The sequence below is a fragment of the Carassius auratus genome, chromosome 40 (assembly GCF_003368295.1).
Source record: "Carassius auratus strain Wakin chromosome 40, ASM336829v1, whole genome shotgun sequence".
Classification (NCBI taxonomy): Eukaryota; Metazoa; Chordata; class Actinopteri; order Cypriniformes; family Cyprinidae; genus Carassius; species Carassius auratus.
The window spans coordinates 6,523,623-6,547,670 of NC_039282.1; the positions used below are offsets into that span (position 1 = coordinate 6,523,623).

A 24,048-nucleotide genomic window follows, 5' to 3' on the forward strand; every position below is an offset into this window, starting at 1 on the left:
TTTATCTGATAAAAAATACTATGTAATATATTGAAATATAATTAAAATTTAAAAGAACTGTTTTCTTTTTGAATTTATTTTAAAATGTAATACTCCAGTCTCAGTATCACATGATCCTCGAATCATTGATGATTTGGTGCTTAAGGAACATTTTTTATTTTGAACAATGTTGAAAACCATATATATATATATATATATATATGTGTGTGTGTGTGTGTGTCATTATAAATGTCTTTACTATCAATTTAGTAAATAAAATAAAATCTTACAATCCCCATACTTTTTAACAGTAGTGTATATAAAAACATTAATACATGTACTTAATATAGGCTAGGCTTAATATGCAACACTCTTGTTTTTACATTATGTAACTGAAAGAGGGGTCCACATACTTTTGGCCATGTAGTTTAGCACTTTCCGCAGAAGAAAAATACAATGTGCTACCTTGCTGCTATGCGTCCAGATGGCCTGACTGTAAACAAGTCTGCAGTTTGCGTATAACTCCATGGCGAATGTTATATGCACTGAATTAGCAGTCGTGTCCCGCGCAGTTTAATTGAGGTGAATTGGGCTTGGCAGGGTGCCTGGTCTGATTTTTGACTAAGCTGATTTTCATTGTCCACTGTTTAGGGTTTTGATTCTGAGGCAGATGGTACATCTAGTGAGATTTAGAGGTAAAGCAACATCCGTAATTTAGTGATAAGCTCAATAAATACTAACAGGATTATGTTGCACATGTCCTTTGTGAGAGCTCTTAATTGCAGGAGCGGTATAAAGTTTCTTAAGTAAAAGATCCAGCTTACATGGATGCTGAGTCATCATCAGGGCTTACTTACATGCTTTCACAGCTGGAATGATTTAGTCAGGGTCATTAGGTATGGGATTGCACAGTAAAATAAGAAAAGTTGTTGAGAAATAGTTGGTTTGAAAAAAAGGCAGTGTGATGATGTTTTTGGATTACTGTAGCTTAAAGAGAGCATGACACTAGCAATGCCAATTGGTCATCGGTTTAATTCCCAGGTAACAGAAGTCTTAGTAAAAGTACATTACAAAAATTAAGCAGCACAACTGTTTCAATACTGAAAAAATAATGAATGTTTTCAATATGCATATTAGAATGATTACTGAAGGATCATGTGACACTGACGACTGGAGTAATGACTGATGAAAATTCAGCTTTGCATCACAGGAATAAACTACATTTTAAAATGTAAAAAAAAATCGTTACTTTTTATGCTAATAATATTTCAAAATATTGGTGTTTTTACTGTATTTCCGTATGTGCAGACTTGGTGTAAATAAGTTAAAATACTGTTGTTAGTTATTATATAGTTGATGCTTAACTCATTAACTACATTGTGTAAGACGATCCTCAACAGATTGCAAATTAATATGCAGATGGTTCAGATCAAAACGTCCAAATTATTTGACAATTCTCCCACTGACAGAAACTGTCTAATTTCCACTGTGCAACTGCAAAGTTATTAAAAGCAATAGTTCAACACAGGCACAAACAGTGCCAATGCTTAACACAAACGTGAATCATAAAGACAAGCACAAACACAGAATGAGCTCTTTTAACATCACTGTACAACAAATAACTAGGAATGATGACAAAAACATCAGCAAACCACAACCAGATAATCAACTTATGCTACAATGCATGCTGGGAGCACACAAATCTGCATTGTTTGCTTGAATAACTGTTAAGCTAGATGGAACAACAAATATTAGCATGTGTTTTTATGTAGATTCTCATTTAGCCTTTTTTTTTTTTTACAGAGTGTTATGAACAGATTGTCCTTCCTAATTTATTGCTCTACAACACCTAGCTTTCTGATGCCTTTAAGAGGGACAGCGCATGCCAGACACTGCTGCAGGAAATGGCTTTATCCGGCCCATAGAGTCAACTAAGCGTGCAAAGGAGAAGAAAATTGGTCCTTCATTTGTTTATCATTCAGTAGAGCTGAAAAGTGGACAAATAGCCCCACCGAGGTCACTTCCACTACGCACATAGAGTATGTTCATGTTTAACAGAAACTAATTGGGCAGAAATAAGTTGTCTGACAAAATCATTACCATTGCATGAAAAATTACATTTAAGAGGTAACTACATTGTTCTTCTTCAACAACACAGATAATAAGATCACAGCTTGCAGGAAAGGAAGACGTCGAAGAATGTTACATTATTCAGCTTGTGTGGTAACTCTACCTCACTGCATGACCATATAGCTTAAGCAGAGGGCGGTGGAAGATATCTGAGGGTCAGGAGACCTGTGGCCTTAACGCTGCATTGTACATCCCACTGGGTCCTTCTGAAACTGAGAGGGTGTCCTTTCAAGAGACATTCAGATACAGGACCTCTGACCTCCTTGTACTTCTGCAGGGTTAGGAGCAGAGAGCATACCAGAGGAAATAGACCAAAGATTCACAAGAGAAACATTTGCATCATACCACAGTTCTCAGAAACACTTCTCTGCAAATAAGCACTGTTTCTGAGTCACAGGCTAACTATTTTCAGTGGTGTACTGTGTGTGCGTCTATGTGTGTTCATTAGTTGCTAGCTACAGTATTACCCAGCAAACACAGAACATTTCCATAATGTTCCTATATGGTTTTCCATTTGAGCTTTTGGAGGGAAACAAATGTGAACTGCTACAAACTGGTGATGTTAAAAGTTTGAAGGTTTTTGGGACATAACCTAATGACAATGACAAATGAATAATAGTCAGAAGAGGATCTATGACTTCTGGAAGCACCTCTTTTAGGAGCTTAGATGGAATAGGGTCTAACAAACATGTTTTTGGTTTAGATGATTTAACAAGTTTATACAATTCTTCATCTCCTATAGCAAAGAATGAGCAGAATTGTTCCTTAGGGATCTATACCGCACAATCTGATGCAATACTGTATCTGACAGCTGCATGGCTATAATTTTATCTCTAATAGTATCATCTTGGAAGTAAAGTGATTACTGCTGTGATACTTTGAAATGTCAGCAACTGTTGATGCTTTATTTTTCATTGGTTTAGCCACTGTACTTTATAAATACCTGGGGTTTTGTTTGTTAGGTAAGCAGATAGCAGTTTTTAAGGCTTTTATGTAGGAGGAAGTACTTTCCCTCCATGCAATTTGAAGCCTCTAGTTTTGTTTTCTTCCAGCTGTGCTCTGTTTTTCGTTTTACCATGGTATAGGACTGTTTTCCTTAATCTTCTTTGAGCATAAAGGAGCAACTGTATCAAAAGTGCTAGAAAAGAGAGAGAAAAGACCTTAGTTTCAGTTACAACAAAGTTTTTCTGAGCTAATGGATATGCTGAGTAATTGAGACAAGTCAGGAAGTTAATTTACAAATCAGTCTTTTGTGGTAGAAGTTATGGTTCTAAAATTGTAACACTGAGTTGAATTTGCAGCCTTATCTATATGGAGAATACACAAGACTTGATAATGATGTAAGATATCATCACTCTGTCGCAGAATTTCAACACCATTAACATCAATTCCATGTTACAGTAATAAATCTAGAGTATGATTATGACAATGAGTAGGTCCTGACAAGTGTTGTCCAACGCCAATAGAGATTAGAATGTCTATGAATGCTGATCCCAGTGCATCTTTTTCATTATCAACATGGATATTAAAATTGTCAACAATTAAGATTTTATCTGCAGCTAACAATAGTTCAGATAGAAAATCAGGAAACTCTTTAAAAAGTCTTTATGATGCCCTGGTTGCTTGTGTATCAGTACAAATATTGATAGGTATGTATTATTAACACTTATTACACTAGATAAGGTTAAATAAAGCACCATTACTTCAAAATAATTATATCTGAAATGAGAAATACAGATAATATTGTGATAGACTGCAGCAACACCTCCCCTTTACCTTTTGAATGCGGCTCATGTTTATAACAGTAATCTTAGGGGATGTACACATTTAACATAATGTAATCATCTGGTTTTAGCCAGGTTTTTGTCAAATAGAGCACATCTAAGTTTTGATGCATGGCAGCTGGTTTGTGCTGGTTTGTGCTGGTTATGAGCTGACCCTGAGCAGGAACTAGTTGCATAGAACCAGCATATGACCAACTTAAAGCAGCTCATGACCAGCAAAGGACCAACTAAGGACCAGCTTAAACCAGATGTCATGCTTCAAAACATACCTAACCAGCATATGATGTTTTTTCCAACAGGGATCTGCTCTTTTTATCTGCTTATACATCAATTAAATTGTTACCCTTAAATTAGTTTGGACGTTTTTTTTGTATTTGCTAGTTCAGGGAACAGATACAGTCTCTATAGTATGATATCTAGGTGAAAGAATCTCTATGTGCTGAGAATTAACTGACATCTGTGACGTGAAGTGGCAAGCAGAAGGAAGCGGCTTGAGGGATAAAGAAGACCATCTCTTTCCAACAGGTCTGCCCCAAAAACTCTTGTCTATTAAACTTGCTTAGACATCCAAGCATTGGGTGACAAAGGTCGGCCATGTACTGTATCTCATCACCAATGTGAGCTGGGAGAGACTCGCTAATCTAGTAGTAGTTGATAATAATAGAAGAAGAAGAAACGACTCACCGTGTTTGTTGAATGATTCTGACATACCACAGTTGGTTGTCATTCTAGCTTTCAAAGTGTTGCTCACATGCACCCCCTTTGCAGCTATCATGTGCCCTTGATGCACACTTCTGTTGAGCCCATACTGAGGCAGGCTCCGCAGCAGACTTCTAACCGACAATCAAAACGCAATTATACCACAAAAATGTGTACTCAGAGGAAGGCCGCATGGGTTTAGGGTGCAATTTGAGATTGGGCCGTTGGTGGTTTTAAATGAATCAGAAGTCACTGAATACACAGACTTAAGTTTGTTTGGGACAAAGAGTGATTAAAACAATGAAAAGTCCCAGCAGAACTGTATATTATAACTCTGGGAATCAAATTCAATGATCAGGCTACAGTTGCATAGCTTAAACTAGCTAACAAATTATTTCATTTAATCAGAATGCATGGATATATTTTAATTGACATTGATGGAGAAAGATGCCTTGAAATTACAATAGCAGAAGCATTTACTGTACACTACAAATTTCCATTAAAAGCAGCACAAGCCTTGAAGAATGCCAGTGCAGAAATAATAAATCAGGGAGGCTGAAAGAGAAACCAACAAAGGATATTCTATGCAGGCCCGCAGTTCACAAAAAGATTTGGTGACCTCAGGTCTGGCAAATAGACTCTCTGCATAGTCAAATGAAGCCATACTTGTTACAGAGAAAATAAACGCCAAGTCTGATTCATTAAAGCAGAGCTACAGTAATTCAAAGCTTAATACCGCAGCTGGCAGGAGAGCGGCTGTCAGAGCCTCCGAGATATTCTTCATCTCCTTTCTCCTCACTGCACAGCACATAAACAATGCGCCTCAAACAGCAACCTCGTCATCCACCCACCATCCAGCACTAGTTTAAACAGCCCTGCTAAGTTGCTGCAGTGATGAAATATAATCGTGTTATATTAGACACTATTTTATTGTCCAAAAACTCCCAAGTCGCCTATGTGACTTTGTTTATGTCCTTCTTTAATACCAGCCGGGTCGTAGTCAGGACAAGGTCTGATAATCTGACATTTAAACGGCACTGGGTTCAGTAAAGTTAAGCCCAATCGACAGCATTTTCTGGCAACCTTTCCTGTGTAAAGTAAAATCCAATTTTACTCATCTGTTGAAACACAATGCCCTTAACCTAAAAAGACTGTTGAAAAAATGATAATTTAAAAAGCTTAACATCTCAAATAAGTTTTAACTGAAATAAAAATAAATTACATTTTTATATTAATATATTTTAATTTATTTGATTTGATGAAAACTGGAATATTAAAATCCCAGCCAAATATTTGCATATAAGCTTTAATTAAACAGTAAATGCTTTTGTAGAATCAAAACATAAACCAGGAGCTTTTCATGGGCATTATGCAACTCTGTCATGGCTCAAACACTTCTCAGACATGGTTATGGTAACTATTCCCAGTCATATGATTATAAACACACTGAAAAAAAGTTTTCAAGCAGTACCTCATCTAATTAATAATTTGTCTTTCAATTTAGTTTACAATTATTTGTTTCATTTTTCAAATAATATTTTTTTCGTTCAAAACATTGTTGAATATAAATATTTTTCATTAAGTGCTCAACGGTAAAATATTTGTTTGGATGAATGTACAATTTCGAGCATGCCTGCGCATGCGTATTAAACAAAAAAAGCGACGACCAGCCACCTGATCTTAATTCAGGGTTCCCACACATCCCTGCAAATGTTTACCCTGCAATTCATTTTGTGTTTGAGTAGCTGGCTATGGTTCGGCAGTTGGTTCAGTATTTTTAGTAGTATAATGTGTCAAGCCTTGGCAATCAGCTGTTCTAAATGCTGCCAATTTATTTAAGTTTACATTGTATTATGACGGTGTACGCAACAACTCCATACTTGCGTTCTGTTTCAAACTTTTTTTTTTTTTTTTGGCCGGTGGATATTATTTGTTGCATCATAAAAAAAAAAAGATTTCTGATGGGAAAAAAAAAAAATCCTAATTCAATGCTTGTCGAATTCCACAGATTTAAGAAAATGTCAATGTTTGCCAGCTACTAAATGTTAAAAAATGTTTAAAAAAATCTGAAAATGTCAAACTCAGAAGAATGTTAAAAATCTGACACTTTAGTAGCAAGTTACGGATATGTAAAATGTTAATAAAATGATGTATTGAAAATTATTGATGTCTTTTTGGATTAGATTTGTATCAGATGCTATTAATGATGTTTCTTAATGGGAATCATGTTTTATTAAATTAATGTTTTTATTTGTATAAAACTAAATTTCTATTAACTATTCTATTAAGATAAATTAAATCTATATCTGTTGGATTGGATAAAGTTAAATATTTCTAATACATATTTCTTAAATTTAAAACAATTGTTTAATTGAATCTTTATATATTTGATTGAGAAAACTAAATTATTCTAATATTTCTTAAATGAGAAAGTTTGTTTTAATTAAATCTATATCTTTTTGTTTAGATCAAAAATAGAATTTAAATTAATTTACTTTCATCAACAAGAAAAATATACTTTCTATCAGGTTTTACTAAATAGTTTTCATAGACAGAGAAAATATTGTTTAGAGCAAGTTATTTATTTTTAATTGGTACAAGTAATAAAATATACATGTGAACCATTACCCTAAATTTTTTTAATTGGTTGAATGAAACATTTTTTTCAGTGCACTGAAACAGATGAATAGCCCACGACAGCACGTACACACTCAAGATTTGATCTCCCACGGCTCCTTGCCTATAAGCAAATAAAATTGAGCACAAATAAGATTTTTTCTGAAATCTCATGTTGCAAACTCACCATACATTTAGCTAATGAAACAAAACAGATTTGTTCTTTAATAAGGTTTGTCACTTAATTTTCTTTCTTCCTCAATTTTCGAATTACCAAAGGATTCATGGCTACGGCCGATGCCTGTGCTTGGCGAAATATGAGACCAATCAAGGGCCGAGACGGTTTTGGAGACTTCGTTAATGTGCAAGGTCAGCCATTCTGCCGGTCAGTATCGAGGACAATAGAACTCTCTCGTCTGGTATGTGTTATAAAATCTGCAGGCTCAGTGTCTGCTGTGTCCACAACCCACAATCCCCTGCTGTGGGGCTGCAGTCCCAGGCTCTGCCAACCAGGGAAAGGGGATTTGCCACTTTGTGCAGAAGCCCATCAGTGCTCTTCTCCAGTGGGCTCTGGTTACACTGTCTCAACATCATCTGACCTCAGCTGCATAAAGCCAGTGGGGTCCTCCGGCTGCTGAGATGACTCATGCATGAAGTTATAATTACTTAATGCATTAGCTATTATGAATTAACAATGATTTACAGCAGGTATCAAGTAAATGTGAATTTCCATAGTAATACATTTTAACCTTTTAAGTTGCATAAATTTAGTTAATAAAATATCCATTTAAATAATTTGTTTAAACACTGACTGAAGAACAGTATATTTCTAAATAAAATGATATTAGATTTATGCTGTTAAAGTATTGTTACTTTGTCAGTTCACGATGCCCATTGGCTTATTTTAACAATTACTGTAAATCAATTATTTCTCTGTATACTTTCTTTGTAGCTCCTTATAGACAGGACTGAGATTTTCTGTGTTTCTTCTATTTTTCTTCTGTATGAGAAAATTTGAAATGGAACTGGCCTCAAAACTGTTAACCACAGGGGATCTACTGTCCACACAATTCTCATGAGAAACAAACTGCAGCCCTGGAATCTGACCTCACTGAAAGAAATGTTTTCCTTCATTCTGCTTTCTGCCGCCTAAGGGGTCTTTGATGAAAGTTGGCATGGTTTTAATGAGTATGACTGGCAAGCCACACTGCTTCTGTCCATACACATCTCAGTGATGCATGAACACTCATCTGTGTTTGTCTGTGTCTGCATTTTAGAACACAAATCATCAATAAATGCATTTACTTAAATTACACAATACATTTTAAAAAGTGCACTTTTTTGTTAATGATACATTGACCAATATGGTGGTCATTTTTTCATAAGTAAAAAGCTTGCTTTTGATGATATAATATAATCAATGAATTTAGTAATTGGAAAATCACTCTTACTTAAAATCACTAATAATAATTCATCTTACCTAAAATCACATAATTATTAATAGAAATTAATCATTAACAACATAACTTTTCATTTTAAGCTCTTTTATATACATTTATTTAATAATAAATAATAAATACACACATTCATTAAAAAGTATAGTCCAATATGGCAGTTGTCTTGGACTTTAAAAGTGGTAAAATATTACATATTAAAATTATATAGTAATTGATCATATATAGACTACATATTGTGAGACAAGGTAAGCCTATTATTGCTAACCATTACTACTACTGACTTAAATATTTTGGGGCTTTTTTATCACCATAAAAAACACACAAACTGGCCAAACAGATAAAAAGAGCACCAAAGGAGGACATCTAGGGATTCAGAGGCTTACAGCAGTCATTTATGATGAGGTTGACCTCACAAGATGAATGCACCTCATTATTTTTACTGAAGCAGAATCTGTGACTGAGATTCACAGGTCGAAATATTCCACAGCAACAAACAATTAACTTTGAAAAAATCCTGGCGTCTACACAGTTTTATTGCACTTTGAATGTACTCATTTACTGGCTTTAGGTCTGTGACAGACAGTGCTACTAAAAAGCTATGGAGGGTAATGACATTAATTTTTAGATTGTAAGTTCATGGACACTACTTAGTATTTGGACAGCTGCTCCGTTTAAATGCTTTTTTAATCATTCTGAGAATCTCACCGTTTACCATTAATATCATCCCTCAAGGCACCTTTCTGTTTAAACAAGGGTCGAAACTGCTTTGACGTAATGAAAGCGGCTTTGTTTACAGACTATAGGAAAGGCAATTAAGCACTAAGATAAACAGAAAGCACAAATGGCACCTTCTCACATTGACATTATTACATAAATGGACACCCTCAATTGGAGAAGAGAATTCAATACTGTCTGGAAATATCAACATGTGAGTTCGGGCATAATAGCAGTGGTGAAAGGTGCTTACTTATCTGAAATCCATATTTCCATCTCATCAATGACATTAAGCCTGAGATGGCACCAGAAAAAAGGAAATGCTCACTGAAAACAAATGACAACACAAAGCAAATGTGGAAAGTTGGGATGGCGCAGTACAGTATATCTAAATATTTGAACTTCTGTGTCAGATTAAACTGAAGCCAGATGCCAGCTGGAAATGACCAAATGTCCGAGGTTGTTCCCTGAGATGATCATATCTGCTTCTAATTTAGTGCAACCAAAACCAAAAAAAAAAAAAAAAAAAAAATTCATTGCATTCAAGCAAGGACCTTAAAAATACTATATTTCAAGTACAAGTAAGTTTTAGGAATTGATGGCAATAAAATCTGTTGACACTATATTCCTCTGGAACCAGTTGGACATTTAAACAAGAAAACACATACATTGGACTCTGCACATGTGTTTCAGCATCCGTGTTCACTTTTGACTCAGCAAAATATGCAAAGAAGAAGTATTTCAAAAATGAATGTGGGAACCGGTAACTTTGTTTTTTTTCTTTAGCGGCCTTTGAGGAGTTTTTAATGAGGTAAAGAGTGCTTTGAGAAGAAGAACATAGCAGTGAGACCACGTCACTGTCCCAGTGGCAGAACACTGCTGCTCTCTGCTTCAGAACAGGGAGAACCACATACAGTACACTGTGGGAAGAAGAAGATAGCATATACACAACTGTGCTGGCTTTACCAACCTTTTTAAAAACACAGCTGAAAACCCAAAGCCCTGCAATTTAACTGAAAGCTTTCTGAGTGCTAATGTTAAACCAGGGAGAAAGATGTGAATGCAGTAAATTTAATAACATATTCTAGCAGCAGTATGGGAATTATATATATATTTTTTACTAGTGTTTATAACATAACATTCTATTGAGTGTGTTGTGGGTAAATTAATGGTAGATAATTGACCCTTGATGGCAATATCTTTCCTGCAAAAAGTGTTGTACATTCTTTTAAATATCTGAAGAACAATGATTCTTGAGCCTATAAATAGAGATAAAGCTTGATGCATCACAATGGTGACAATGTGAATTCCACTAAATATGTCTGCAGAGGCCTTCATTGAAATAATGACTGTAGGCTACTAAACATATATTATCTGCCTGACATCTTACAATAAATCACTGCTCATTGTCAAAAGCTTCAGTATAAAAGGCTATCTGAGGATCTGGCAGAAGCCTCCTGCTGAGCATCCAGCTACACGTTTAGGCTATTTTTAGCATAAAATAAAATAAAATAAAATGTTCTACCCACCAGAAAGCTGCTCAGCTCTGGTTAGATGTAAGACGCACCACCCCATCACTGGGACATTGTGGAAATCTACTGCACCTACACCCATCAAAACAAAGCCCTCAACAATTTTGAACACTTGAAATGCAGCATATTTGGGCAGAAATCCCCACAGCAAAAGACAAGGGGCTCTCTTATATACTTCACTAGTCTTATTAGTGGACTTGAGAGCTCTTGGAGTATATTTCATTCGCTGCATCATGAAGCCTAGGGTTTGATGTAGAGCGAGAGGTGAAAGGCAGACATGCATGAGAGAGACTTTCTCACTTTTTGACCTTCTTGAGTTAGAACAAGGACTGTTGTAAAAACCCTCAAAGACAGATTCAGCTGACCGTAACATGGATAAAAGGTTTAGTGAACTCATTTCATGGCTCTTTGGAATACTTGACTCTGAACGGTCAATTACAGCAGTGGATGATATATTTAGAAAAAAATGAACTGTCTTATTTTAATGTCTAATTTCATTCTTTGTTCACTCTCTTTTCATACACAACCATGACACTTTCAAAACAGTATACTGTTTTAAAATGTTCACTAAAATGAAAGCAACTTGATTGCAGATTACTTGGCTATACATATATATATATATATATATATATATATATATATGTATATGTATGTGTATATATATATATATATATATATATATATATATATATATATATATATGTATATGTATATGTATATGTATATATATATATATATATATATATATATATATATATATATATATATATATATATATATATATATATATATAAAATATAAAAATATTAAAATATATAAAATATTGCTGCAGTGTTGCTAGGCAGATTTTTGATGTTGTAATGCATTATTGAAGCACATTACTACTTAAAGATGGTGTTTTATTTAATTAGTAAGTAGTGTATTAAATTTGATAATGAAGCCTACAGTAAAGGCCCATTCACTTCAATAACTATAATGTTGCTTATACACTAAACGGCTTTCAAAGTCGTCGAAAACTGCTGTTCTTTTCACATTACACAATATAGTTCTACCGCTCGTTACTCATGGATTGCCTCTTATTTTGGCTTTTGTTGGCCAAACAGCAGTACTATAATGATAACAACACAGGAACAAAACCATTGGAATCACTTTCAGACTGTTTCTTCCAGCTGATAAACGATAAACACATTAATAGATTATCAAAATCCTTCGATCTTTAAAGAACTCAAGCACTTAAAGCAGACGACGACAAAACTGCAGTTTACAATAAACATAATATGCACTAGTGTGGATGCCAATACAGTTGTCATTGTTATCGTTCTTGGTGTGAATATGACAAGTTGGATACAATCAGGATCTTAACAAGTAACAGCTGCCCTTCACATGAAGCCCCTGCAGAGCAAGGTTAGTTAGAAGAAGAAGGAAGAAGATGTGGGTGGAGGAGAAAAGAGAAATAGAGAGACTGTAGGTTAAAGAAAATACTGGATTTTCCCCTAATTCCCCCATGAAAGTGATTTCGAGTGAGCTGGGGAGGGAGTGCCTATGGATAAAACTCCTCATATATGTCAGTTTGCTGCTTGTTTACAATGAAACTCAATCCTTGATTCTTTTGAATAAAGCTCTGTTTACATGTTTTAACAGGACAGTATGAGAAAGCAGCTCACAGCAGGAAGAGGATGTGAGGCAGAACTAACCTGGACCAGCTGGGCCTTCACAGCCGTCTAAACAGCATGTGATTCCTCACAATAATGATCGAAGTAAGATTAAAAATTAGGAAATTCTTTAGTCTGTCAGCAAAGGTGTATTAAATGAGGGAAATGATATGTGTACATGCACAATAGAGCACTGTTCTAATTTTTTCATGCTGAGGCCAACATGATGAGTTCTGATGTAGATGAGTTTGTTTCTTTATCTGACCGGATCTGGAGAATTTTAGCATTACATCACTTGTTCAACAATGGATTCTCTGCAGTGAATGGGTGCCGTCAGTATGAGAGTTCAGACAGCTGATAAAAACATTTCAATAATCCACAAGTAAAAATCTACTGCATGATGGACTCCAGTCCATCAACTAATGTTTTGTGAAGCAAAAAGATGCATAAGAAACAAAGACATAATTAATTCATTTAAATTGTCAATTTTGGCCAAAATGTGAATCCATAATAAATAATGCTTCCTCCAGTGATAAAGTCCATCCCCTGTCATCCTCTCACATCACCAACATATTTGTATAGAACTTTTTTGGACATTTTTTGCTTATAAATGATATTTGATCTGTGCATATTTCTTTCCTGATTCAAATGACACAAGTTTTATATTATGGATATAGGACTTGTTTCAAGTTAATAATGGCTTGATGGATTTATTACAAACATGCAGCTTTTTTGTGTCACAAGACATTAATTGATGGTTCGAAGTTGTGTGGAATACTTGTGGATTCATGGGTTTTTACATGTTCAGATTTAGATGTACATTATGTCCAATGTTAAATCTGGGAACCTGAAGGACAGCCTGTTAAGTAGCAACTGCAATTTCTGGGATGTCAAAGGTCAGTTGAACTTGTTTGATAATAAATACAAGATTTTACATTTAGGGCTAGTCGATTGGTTATATGGTTCCCAACAATCTGTTGCCGGAGATAAGAAAGCAAACACAGAGGGTAAAAGTGTATGAGAATGGAAAAAAAGCATGCATGGAGTAGGAGGAGCGGTCACTTAGTGCTCACATTCATAGCCACCTCACATGCCAAGGTTAGGGGTTAATGTGTTTCCATAGAAACTGAAACACTGGAGCCGTGAGATTGAGGAGAGATTTGCCTTCAATTTCTTTCTTTCTTTCTTTTTTACACAGACTAGATGAGAGGACAGATGACAGAAAGTGATACAGATCCAGAGGGACACATGATTGCTGAAACATAGCGACTAGATGAGGATTTTACATTGGAAAGCATGCAGTTATGATATTAATTTAAAAAAAATAATGTATTAATGCTGGTCTAGTTACAGTACCATTTGTGTGTTTTTCCCTATTCAAGTATACACTATCATTCAAAAGTTTAGGATTGATTTTTAATGTTTTTAAAGAAACATCCTCTGCTCACCAAAGCTGCATTTATTTGCTAAAAAAAATAAATAGTAAAAACGGCAATATCCAGAAATACCACAGCTTCAAATAACCGTTTTCTATTTTAATATGTTATAAAATATCATTTATTCCTGTGCTGGCAAAGCTGAATTTTCAGCATCATTACTGCAGTCTTTAGTGTCACATGATCCTTCAGAAATCATTCTGATATGATGATTTGAAACATCTGAAACATTAATAATGTTGAAAATAGGGGAAACCATTATACAATATTTTACACGATTTTTTGATAAATGGAAAGTTGAATTAACACTGGCTTCATGTTCAAGCTTCTTAAAAAACCTTTAGTGATGCAAGTTGAAGTTTATGTGAATGTGCAGTAATGAGATGAAGTGACTCCCAATGAGCACGCACACATATCACTGCTGGAGACAGCAGTCAGGCAGGAATGCATACTAGCAACAGTCAGCGAGTTGATGACCTCTAACAATTCAATGGCTGTCTGTGTGAACGCCCCTTCAGCAAGTAATGCATGAAATCTATCATGGAATGTGGTGAACCCTGCTAAACACTGTAAACCCTACTGTCAAACTATTATCATTTCAGTAGAATTTAGTTAATCTTTACATTCATAAACAGCAATAATAGTTTTATTAACTGAGAAATACTAATTTCTGTCAGTTAGGAGAAGTTATCATGATATATCAACATTTTGCCTGACTAGTGTATTGAGCTTGAGGAATATGTGTTAGCTTTTTGACAGACAGATGCCTGGAAAGATATGTCACACCAAACACAATATTGTGTTAAAATACTAATACAATTAAACTAGTTTTAGCTAATTCCTTCAACAACAACAACAAAAAAAGATTTTACATAGAAAGTGTAATAAACTTTATTGGCTGAGGAAGGGGGTTTGACATTTCGCCACAGCGAATAGGTTTATTATGATTATATTTAAGGTACAGTATTAGGTTTTGAGCAGGACTAATAATCACTAATAATAACATTTTATTTTATTGATTTAACTAAGCCATTATCTTACTGATGAAGGTGCAGACATCCAGAGTTTATAAGAGATGTAAAATTATAAGAGAGCTCCATCTGCTGGATATTGAAGGCAGTTGTAGATATGAATTTAAAACAGAATCAAAATGTATCAGGATATTGTAATATCAACGATAATTTTGAAACTGATACCTATAAAATTAAATCCAAAATTATTTACATTATTTTAATATAAAATAAATAAATACATTATTTAATATAAAAAATTGTGCTTTTGTGGCTGCTGTGTGTCACATGATGATATATCATTTTATATATTCATTTAAGAGCTGGATATTCTAATATACATATAGAGTTTAATATATATAAAATGAAATATATCATCTTATTTAATTTTAATGAGACATTCATTTGGATGTATATAACATTATTACGGCATCCTGATTAATTTGAAGTGATTTCTAATAATATTTATGTAATAGTTTCTAATTTAAAAGTTGAAAAGGTGCAAATTCATCATTACCATTACTTGTCCTGAGTGTCTTTATCTCTTATTTGTTGGCTTACCTACACCTCCAAAAGGTAAGGTATCGATAGTGTAATAATGCATCAAGACATCATTAACAGTCACTCCTCCACTGCTGGTTTCAGTTAACATTCGCCTAAAAAGAAGAAGAAAAAAAAACTTAACTTGGACACTGAAACTTAAATCTTTCTTTTATTTTGCCTTCCAAAAATCTTTAATAATAATAATACAAAGTTTTAACAGAGGAAAAAACAGAGCCAATAGGTTTCCCTGCCACGCTGCTCCCAGTGTAGAAGATTTGGTCGAAATGCTTCTTCAGCAGCTCCTGGGTCTCTGAAACCCTTCCTGACACCACTTGATACATCTCCTAAACACATGAACGGAGATGAAACAAATAAAAAAATGAGTTATGCAGGGAAAATGAAAATTATATTTTAAGAATGACAATGTCCCAAGACATTCAGTCTAGACTGTGAGTCTAAAAGTTGAGCAGGTTATACAAACTAAGGAGAACAACTGTAAAAATGCCATTTTAATTCAGTGCAGCATGCATATTTATAAACATGTACTACCTTCTGAAATATCTGTACGTTTATGACATTAGGCATTCTTATGAAATTTCTCTTTTGAAAAAAAAAAAAAAAACAGCATATTCTAGGGATGCTGGTTTATGCTGGTCATGTGCTGGCAAAGGACCAGCATAAATCAGCATCACAGTGTCAAAACATTCCTAACCAGTATATGCTGTTATTTTTAGCAGGGTTACCTGAAAGATTTGCCTCGTCTCTTTTGATAGCTGAAGTCCAGGGGTGTAAAGTACTAGAGTAATTGCACATCATTTGTAAGTTTGGGAAAGATTTACTTTACTGGAATACAATTTTTCTAAAGTAAGTTACATAGTTTGTAGGAAACTGTATTTACAACTCAAGTAAACCCAAATGCTTTTAAGGGAATATGAATTGGGAAGATTGTGATGGTGCAAAGCTGCTGAATAAAAGACAGCTTTCGAATGTATGAAACAGACAGATTACAGTTCTGAAATCAAAGACTTAAACATAACTTCACACGATCAATCTGCGTCGGTGTCATTCATTCCACTTCTTCTTTTGTGTTCAATGGCGGAGAACCGGAGATACTACATTGATGTACTACATTGCCACCTACTGGACTAAGTGTAATCAGCAGGTAGAAATATCAAATATCTTTTAATATAGTACGATAGGATAATTTGGATATCATTCATAGGAGTAAAAAAAAAAACACGTCTATTTAATTGAGAGCCCCAAACAGTGCAAAAATATGGGATTTGTGGCAATTGCTGATGTTTACATTGAACTGGCAAAAAAGTTAAATTAAATTCTGATAGCTTGTATTGTAAATCAGTGAGATTTTAATATCAGTATCATACTACTTACATAAAATGCATATAAATATAAGTTTCCCAGTCACTCTGTATCTCCAAAAAATATACTTAGTAAGATGATATTTAAATGTTTAGTTTTATTATGAAGTCTCTGCTGTTTTTATGGCAGGGGCAAAACAGAGAGATAAACTAAACAAATAAACCTTTCTCTAAGCCTGATTGTATTTGATATTCATAACATGATCTCTCTAAAATGAAAATGATGTGTGAATAATCAAGTAAACGGTGCTTCAGTACAATGTGGTTATCTAGAAATATTACTAAAATTATTTAAGTTATTCTTATCTTTACTTAATAAAAATAAGTAAAGATTTCATGGCAAAAATATGCATGCACACAACCTAAAGGAAGACATTTGATAGGCCTGTTACTTGATCAAAAAGTATAAATTATCAGTCAGACAACACAAGGCATGTAGATTGGGTAGAAAAGGTTTTTCAGCAAAGCTTTGATTTTGTTAGTAATTTACTTGGACTATGAAATGTGAGAATCAAATATGATACAGTACAGCCTTTATAGTATCAACGAGAGACTTGTTTATGAATTATTGCATTTAAGAGGTAGGCCAGAATTCCCATTAAATCACAAAAGGAATTCTTGACCGCAACAGCCAATGGAAACTGACAGCCACAATCATGCTGTTCTCCAACACTGAGTGACCATAAAGTGACACTAGAAAAGGACCCACTCCTGTCACAAACCTCACCCCATTAATATTTTAGTTTGATGCCTCTCGTGCATATGTGAAAGGCATGTTGAGACATGAGTCACTCAGCATGTGGCATTTTAGCAATAACAGCAGTCATGTATGCTATTATTTACAGCATTGTCCTATACGGTATATATCTTGCAATCAAAACTTCTGAGGATGCTGCTCTACGAAAATTATTTACTCTGTATTTATGTCTTGTTTTCATATACAAATGACCTAATATCTTTTAAATGTATCTCGACTGAAGAATGTTTAGATATTTGAAATGAAAAACGACCAAAATACTAAAGATGCGTTTGCAAATACATCTTTGCAGTTTGTTTTACCACCAGAGGATGCCAGTGAGGCATTATTATTGACAAGAGTAAACAATCTCGTTTCTGTTTGCGTGTTCATACAGGCACCCGCCGCCAGGGGACGCACCAAGAGCTGTCATATTGTTTTTGTGCTATTAAAACTAAATTATGTAATCAATTATGTAATTGTCTTTATTTCTTTCGTAATTGCTTATTGAAATGAAAATGTTAAATGGTCATTTTTGTAACGTTTTGCAGAGCTTATAAGGTTTGTGTTGTGAGCGGGACTATCTTTCGCGGAAGAGGGCGACGCACTCGCCCGCGCGGAGGAACACGTTATGATGCGCTTCTCCTGTGAGAGGTCTGTCATTGTAATGCAGCAAGCTGCGATAATGGTCAACTTCTCCGAACTAACTGAAGATAAACGTTAAATCCCCTTCACATAACGGATCGTACTTTTAACGTCTTTTCCTGCGTTTCTTAAAAGTGATCCACTGATGTTTTGCTGCAATGTCCCGCGAGATCGAAAGCAGGACAGAGGGCTGAACTGAAGAAATGGTGTACCCAGCCATCATATGGGCTTGAAGGAGAGTACCATATTTTTGCAGAAGGACAGATGACTATTGCATTAAACGCATCGGAACGGTGCTGGATCGCGTTCTTATTTTTTATGAGTCAACCTGCCATTAGATAAGCAGCACCGCGTGTCTATATAACACAGATGTAACGTTGAACACTTCTAGATATTATTTATTACGATTTACCTGCTGTGTTGTAATTGTAAATACTGCTGGGTCTTCTCTGGCTGTCGTTTTAGCCAAGCTCGCGATGGGAGACTCAATGACCCACCGCGCCGTTATTGAGTTAACGAGAAACAGTAGGAGAGAGGGTGTTTGCAACCTCTTTCTTTCCTTTCAGACTGAACTGACATCATGTGGCTTGGGAACGATATATGTTTGAGCTTGATTACTTGCTATTTCATCTAGCAATTTTGCGAAATGCCTTGTTAACTGAGCCTGAGAGCGACAGCGGAACTAGTTAGGTGCATCCTGCGCATCTAACGTTAGCTAATAAACTTCACACTTAGCCATTCCTTTGTTTTGATTCTGACTCCGTCTTGGTTTTAAGCCAAGCAGCTGTTAGAAAACTCTCAAGTGTGTTAAATCGCCTGATAATTTGGCGATGACAGGGTTTTCGGACAGACTGTCGTCTGGATTCACGAGAGTTTGATGAACTTGTCCCTGACAGCCTCTCCATCACAAGCTGTTGGGTATCACCGGACACCTGCCAAAAAATGGAGACCGTGGGAGACTTTGAATACAGCCGAAAAGACCTCGTCGGACACGGAGCCTTTGCGGTCGTTTTCAAGGGAAGACATAAAAAGGTAAATAATCACATGACTGGCTCGAGCCCCTGCGGCTGAGCATCATTATTCACTGCTAATCTGCAACATGCATGTTAAATGCATCTAGTTTATCCTATTTGCATCCCAGTTAAACTAATTTACATGGATTAAACACATATTAATATGTCGATTTGTGTAGTGCATGCATTGTGCTTTTGCACATCTTACTTGAGATCTCTCGATCATAACTGTTCTTGATTAGAAAGCGTGGGTTGTTTTTATGTAACGTGTGGTAGAATAGGTCACATACTGCTGGAGTCATTCATTCATAAAACAGCCTCCGTGTATAAGCCGTCTGACGTCAATAGGACTGACCGGTCTACTTCTAGCTTTGGGTGGAGTTTTTTTTTTTTTATTTATTATTATTATGACAAAAAACATATAGACAAAAGTCACAGTTTTATGTTAAATCTTATATTATTACTTGGTAAGTTTTACATACATAAATGTAAATGGTCTGAAAGGATACCCAACATCTACCATGAACATGAAGATTTACTATGAAACACTGAAAGGACTTTAAAACCGCAAAGCAAGAAGAACTATGGACATCGTCAAAGAATTAGATTTCTCTTCTTTAATTTAATTATACATGTATACCCAAATATAAAGATTCAAATGTTCTTTAATTTCATTGATATGAATGTAACCTTTAATGTTCTTCGTGTCTCGTGATGCTTTGGAATGATGTAGAATAGTATTTGTAATAATATACTTTATCATTCTGAAAAAAAAAAGAAAAGAAAAAAAGATTTGGGTGGAGGGAGAGGACAAACATTTTTTCTGGATGTTTGTGCATGATTTAGACACTTCCTAAATGCACAAAACACACTGGCTGGATGCTATTAATAAAAGGCAAGCTTCTTAAACATTATTGCATTAAACTAACTAGTATATTGATGTGAGTGTTAATTAAATTAATAGTCCAGTAGTAATTAGAATCTTTTAATAATTTTCATTATCCTATCTAGCAAGTATTTTAATAGTAAAATGAACAACTCAAAACTATTGGGATAAGTACTATGTCTTGTAAACAAGTGTCTTGAAATCACAAGCTGGAGTAGATACTGTTAACTGTGGGGATTTGATTCAGAGTGTTTGGTTTTAGAGAAGTCCAACAGATGTCAACAGAGAGAAGCTCTGTACAGTTTAGAAAAAGGCTAACTGTTCAGTTCTGTTGAAACATAGTCTAATCAGATCAATGGCTAATATTGACCCATACCTCGATGGTCAATGATTTATTGTGCATCTGTAGATCATTACAGTTGGTTATCTCTGCATGCTGCATATACTGTTTTTTTTTGTGTGTGGAAATGCTCAGTGTATGCACACAGTATGTAGTACAATATCCTCCTGTGACTATATGTAGCAGGAGTAATCTGATACATATTTATGCTCACCTACCTCATCCAAAGCAGGTGACTCAATACTCCCACTTATTTTCAACCTACAAACATATTACTGTGTTCATCATCACACATGCTTATGATCGCTGATTGATGCATTTTATGATGTCAAACATGCAGAATGACACAAGACATACAAAGGGTATATATAGAAAAGAACCCCCCCCCCCCCTAAAAATAATCACATTTTGATGCTTTTCAGCCTGAAATGAAGACGTACACAGTTTTTAATTCAGCTGTAAATTAGCTGCATATATAGGACATTTTATGTTGTGCTTTCAGTCTTTCATTCCTTGATTAGATGTGATATTAAAAGCAGAGACTCTGAATGGTCATACTTAATAGCGTCAGTATAGAAGCCAACAACATTTTCTCTGGGTTGCTTTCACCACGCTTGGCTGAGTTGGTTTTCAGCGAGGCGAGATGAACGCAGCCGCTCTTGCATGCTGCTGCACTTGGTCACGGCACAGTGTGCCGCAGGAACATCTCCTATTAACCTACATTTGCATGAAAAGCATCGTTCTATTCATGGATTTCCACTTTGCGTTGGGGACTCAGTTTCTTTAAACTGGTGTGTGGCCCTAAGGAATCCCACCTTATACAAGTGCCTCTCCCAAATGAATGCAGCATGCTTAAAAGAATGGGCTTTTGAAACATGTTAGTATGTCTTCAACCTACAGTAAGATTCCCACATACAGGGATAAACAGTCAGATATTTCAACTCAAATGCGCACATTCTTTTTAATTAAATGCTTCGTAGGATCCACAGTAATATAATTAAGCACATGTGACCCCCCTCTGCCATCCCACCTAATGGTAATTGCTCTCTTTGTCTAATATTTGCAGAAGACTGATTGGGAGATCGCCATCAAGAGTATTAACAAAAAGAATCTCTCCAAATCTCAGATTCTGCTTGGCAAAGAAATCAAAATTTTAAAGGTGAGTTTTTACATTTACGATTATTATTGAATATTTTAGCAATATTTAAAGTTTTTTATCATGTATATCCATTTTTTTTTTATTATTATACTACTTGTTATAATGCCACAATATTTCTAGACAGCGTTTATGTTTTTGCTTACAGGAACTCCAACATGAGAACATTGTGGCGCTCTATGATGTCCAGGTAATGGCGCTTTTACTCATCTATTGCTATATTTCTCTGAATGCTTGGTCCCCACTAACTCTGAGCAGAGATCCCTAGAGCTGTTAGTGCTGTGCTACTATCCACTAAGAGCTGTGAGGGCCGGCGGGACTGGCCCAGTTCTTACATAACACCACCACTCACATGACTAGTCACACGACCTATCCTAGACGAAGCCTCGCTGTACATTGCATGAGCCCAATTTGAGAATATCACACACATTTTTCTCTAATGCTTTAATGTTATTAGAGCGGATGTTAATTGTAATTATATAAATATTAATGCAAGCATAAGTGCACATTAGAGGACAATGTCACTGGCCAGAAAGAAATAAGATCGTTTCTCAGCATCTTTCGGGCTGGACGTTGCATACTATGCGGGAAATGTCAGAAGTCAGCCCGTTTTGTTAGAAAGCTAATTAATCCATCAATACCCAGCCTTCCTACTTTTTGCATCCCACCAGCTGGCTAATATAGAGGGGAGGGTTTGCCTCCTCTGGAGTAGTGTGGGCTGTTTAAGCGCCATTTCATTGGCCCAACCCCTCGGCTGACAGAGCAGGCACTGTTCTGAAAGGACGTTGACGTCTATGGCAGGATCAAGGGCGAAAAGCTGTGGGTTTAATTATAGCTGTAATGATTCAGTCACCTATACATCTTTGACATGTAATGCTTCCCAGTATAGTGAAGAGAGTCGTTAAATATCTTGCTCTTCCCACGTGTCCGTCCCGACTCAGACCTGCAGGACCCCTCATCTTTCGGTAAAGCATCAGTTTTTGTGCTGAACACTGCAAGATTTTTGGTCCACTCCAGGAAGACACTCGAGTAGAAGAGTGTTTTCATGTGTAATCTATCTCTTCTGCAATGGCAGATAGGTCTGAGTGCACTACAATCTGTTTACCTTCTCCTCACTGATCTTTTGTGGAGATACACTGTTTATCTCCATAGTAAGACTTTTTATATTTGTAGTGAGAAGTTCTAGCATTTTGTCTCAGCTGTGACAATACCAATGGCTGCCCCACTTGGCCCGAGGTGTGTTTTTCCTCCCTGTTTTGAAATGGAGAAGTAGGGGTCAGTGTTGACGTACTGTAGCTGTTTATCAGCTGTTTTTGGAAACTCACATGCAGTGTCGCTCATTCATTTAGGCGACCATAAATACATTTGTGCAGCACTGAGATCTGCTTCCTGCTCTCTCCTGCTTTCTAAATCATGCGGTCGGTTCATCTTCATTTACCCTGGAAGATTCAAGTCATTCCACCCCACCATATTTCAGCTGTTACTCTGCCAGGAAATGACACAGATATCTGAATCAAAAACTCACATGGGAGAGAGGCATTTAAATAGTTTTTAGATCAGAAATGATATGCGGCCAAGAGAACTACATACTCATATTGTTCTGAAATGCGTATACAATCCATATGGCAATGCAAGCACAGATAGGAGCTTAAATAAATGCTGCAAGAATTCTGCTGCACGATCACAATTAAAAGTTGTATTTAATTATCAGTGTTTTTAAATGTTAAGTGAGCATTATATGATGCAATGATTTAAATCTCAGTATAAATATGCAATAATCAATATTTTACCTATATACACGTAGATGCATTTTAGGGCTGAAACGATATTGGGAAAAAATGATTGCGATATTTTATTTTTCTGTGATATATGTTGCGATATGAAATCTAATCTAATTTATTCTTAAAAACAAAAATGGGGTGAGCACACTTACATTCTCATTTTAAATGATTTAAACATCAGAGTATTATTTAAATTAGAGTAAATTATTTGTTTGTAACTTTAGGATATGGTTTGAATTGTTAATAGGGCTGTGCAAAAAAATCGAATGCGATTTTCATGCACCTCTCATCAGTAAAGACGCTCCTGTAATTAGAAGTATATCCCCAGCCTGTGCGTTCAGATCAGGGTTGCCAGGTTTTCACAACAAATCCTGCCCAGTTGCTTCTTAAAACTAGTCCAAAACTAGCCCAATCGCGTTTCCGGGAGGTTCCCGATAGAAATTGCTTCCCGGGGTTAAAATAAAAATTTTTGGGAAGGGTTTCCCTGGTAAAATTAGCATTTTAGGGGATAAATATCACGTTATTGGTATTGGGATTGCATCAAACCGCGGACATGAAAA

At 35.6% G+C, this 24,048-nt stretch overlaps 1 protein-coding gene across 3 annotated transcripts in view; it reads left to right on the forward strand.

The window, feature by feature from the left end:
• Nucleotides 1–18,298: 18,298 nt before the first annotated feature.
• The window catches only part of LOC113058408 (serine/threonine-protein kinase ULK2-like), a 30,753-nt gene continuing 25,003 nt past the window's right edge, over nucleotides 18,299–24,048 (forward strand). For 2 of the 3 annotated variants that reach the window (XM_026226282.1, XM_026226283.1), the window contains exons 1-3: nucleotides 18,299–19,344; nucleotides 21,618–21,710; nucleotides 21,856–21,897. In XM_026226282.1, coding sequence (XP_026082067.1) covers nucleotides 19,255–19,344; nucleotides 21,618–21,710; nucleotides 21,856–21,897 — 225 coding nt within the window. In that variant the 5' untranslated portion in view covers nucleotides 18,299–19,254. The remainder of the gene's footprint in view (nucleotides 19,345–21,617; nucleotides 21,711–21,855; nucleotides 21,898–24,048) is intronic. The other variant, XM_026226281.1, reaches the window with a different exon arrangement.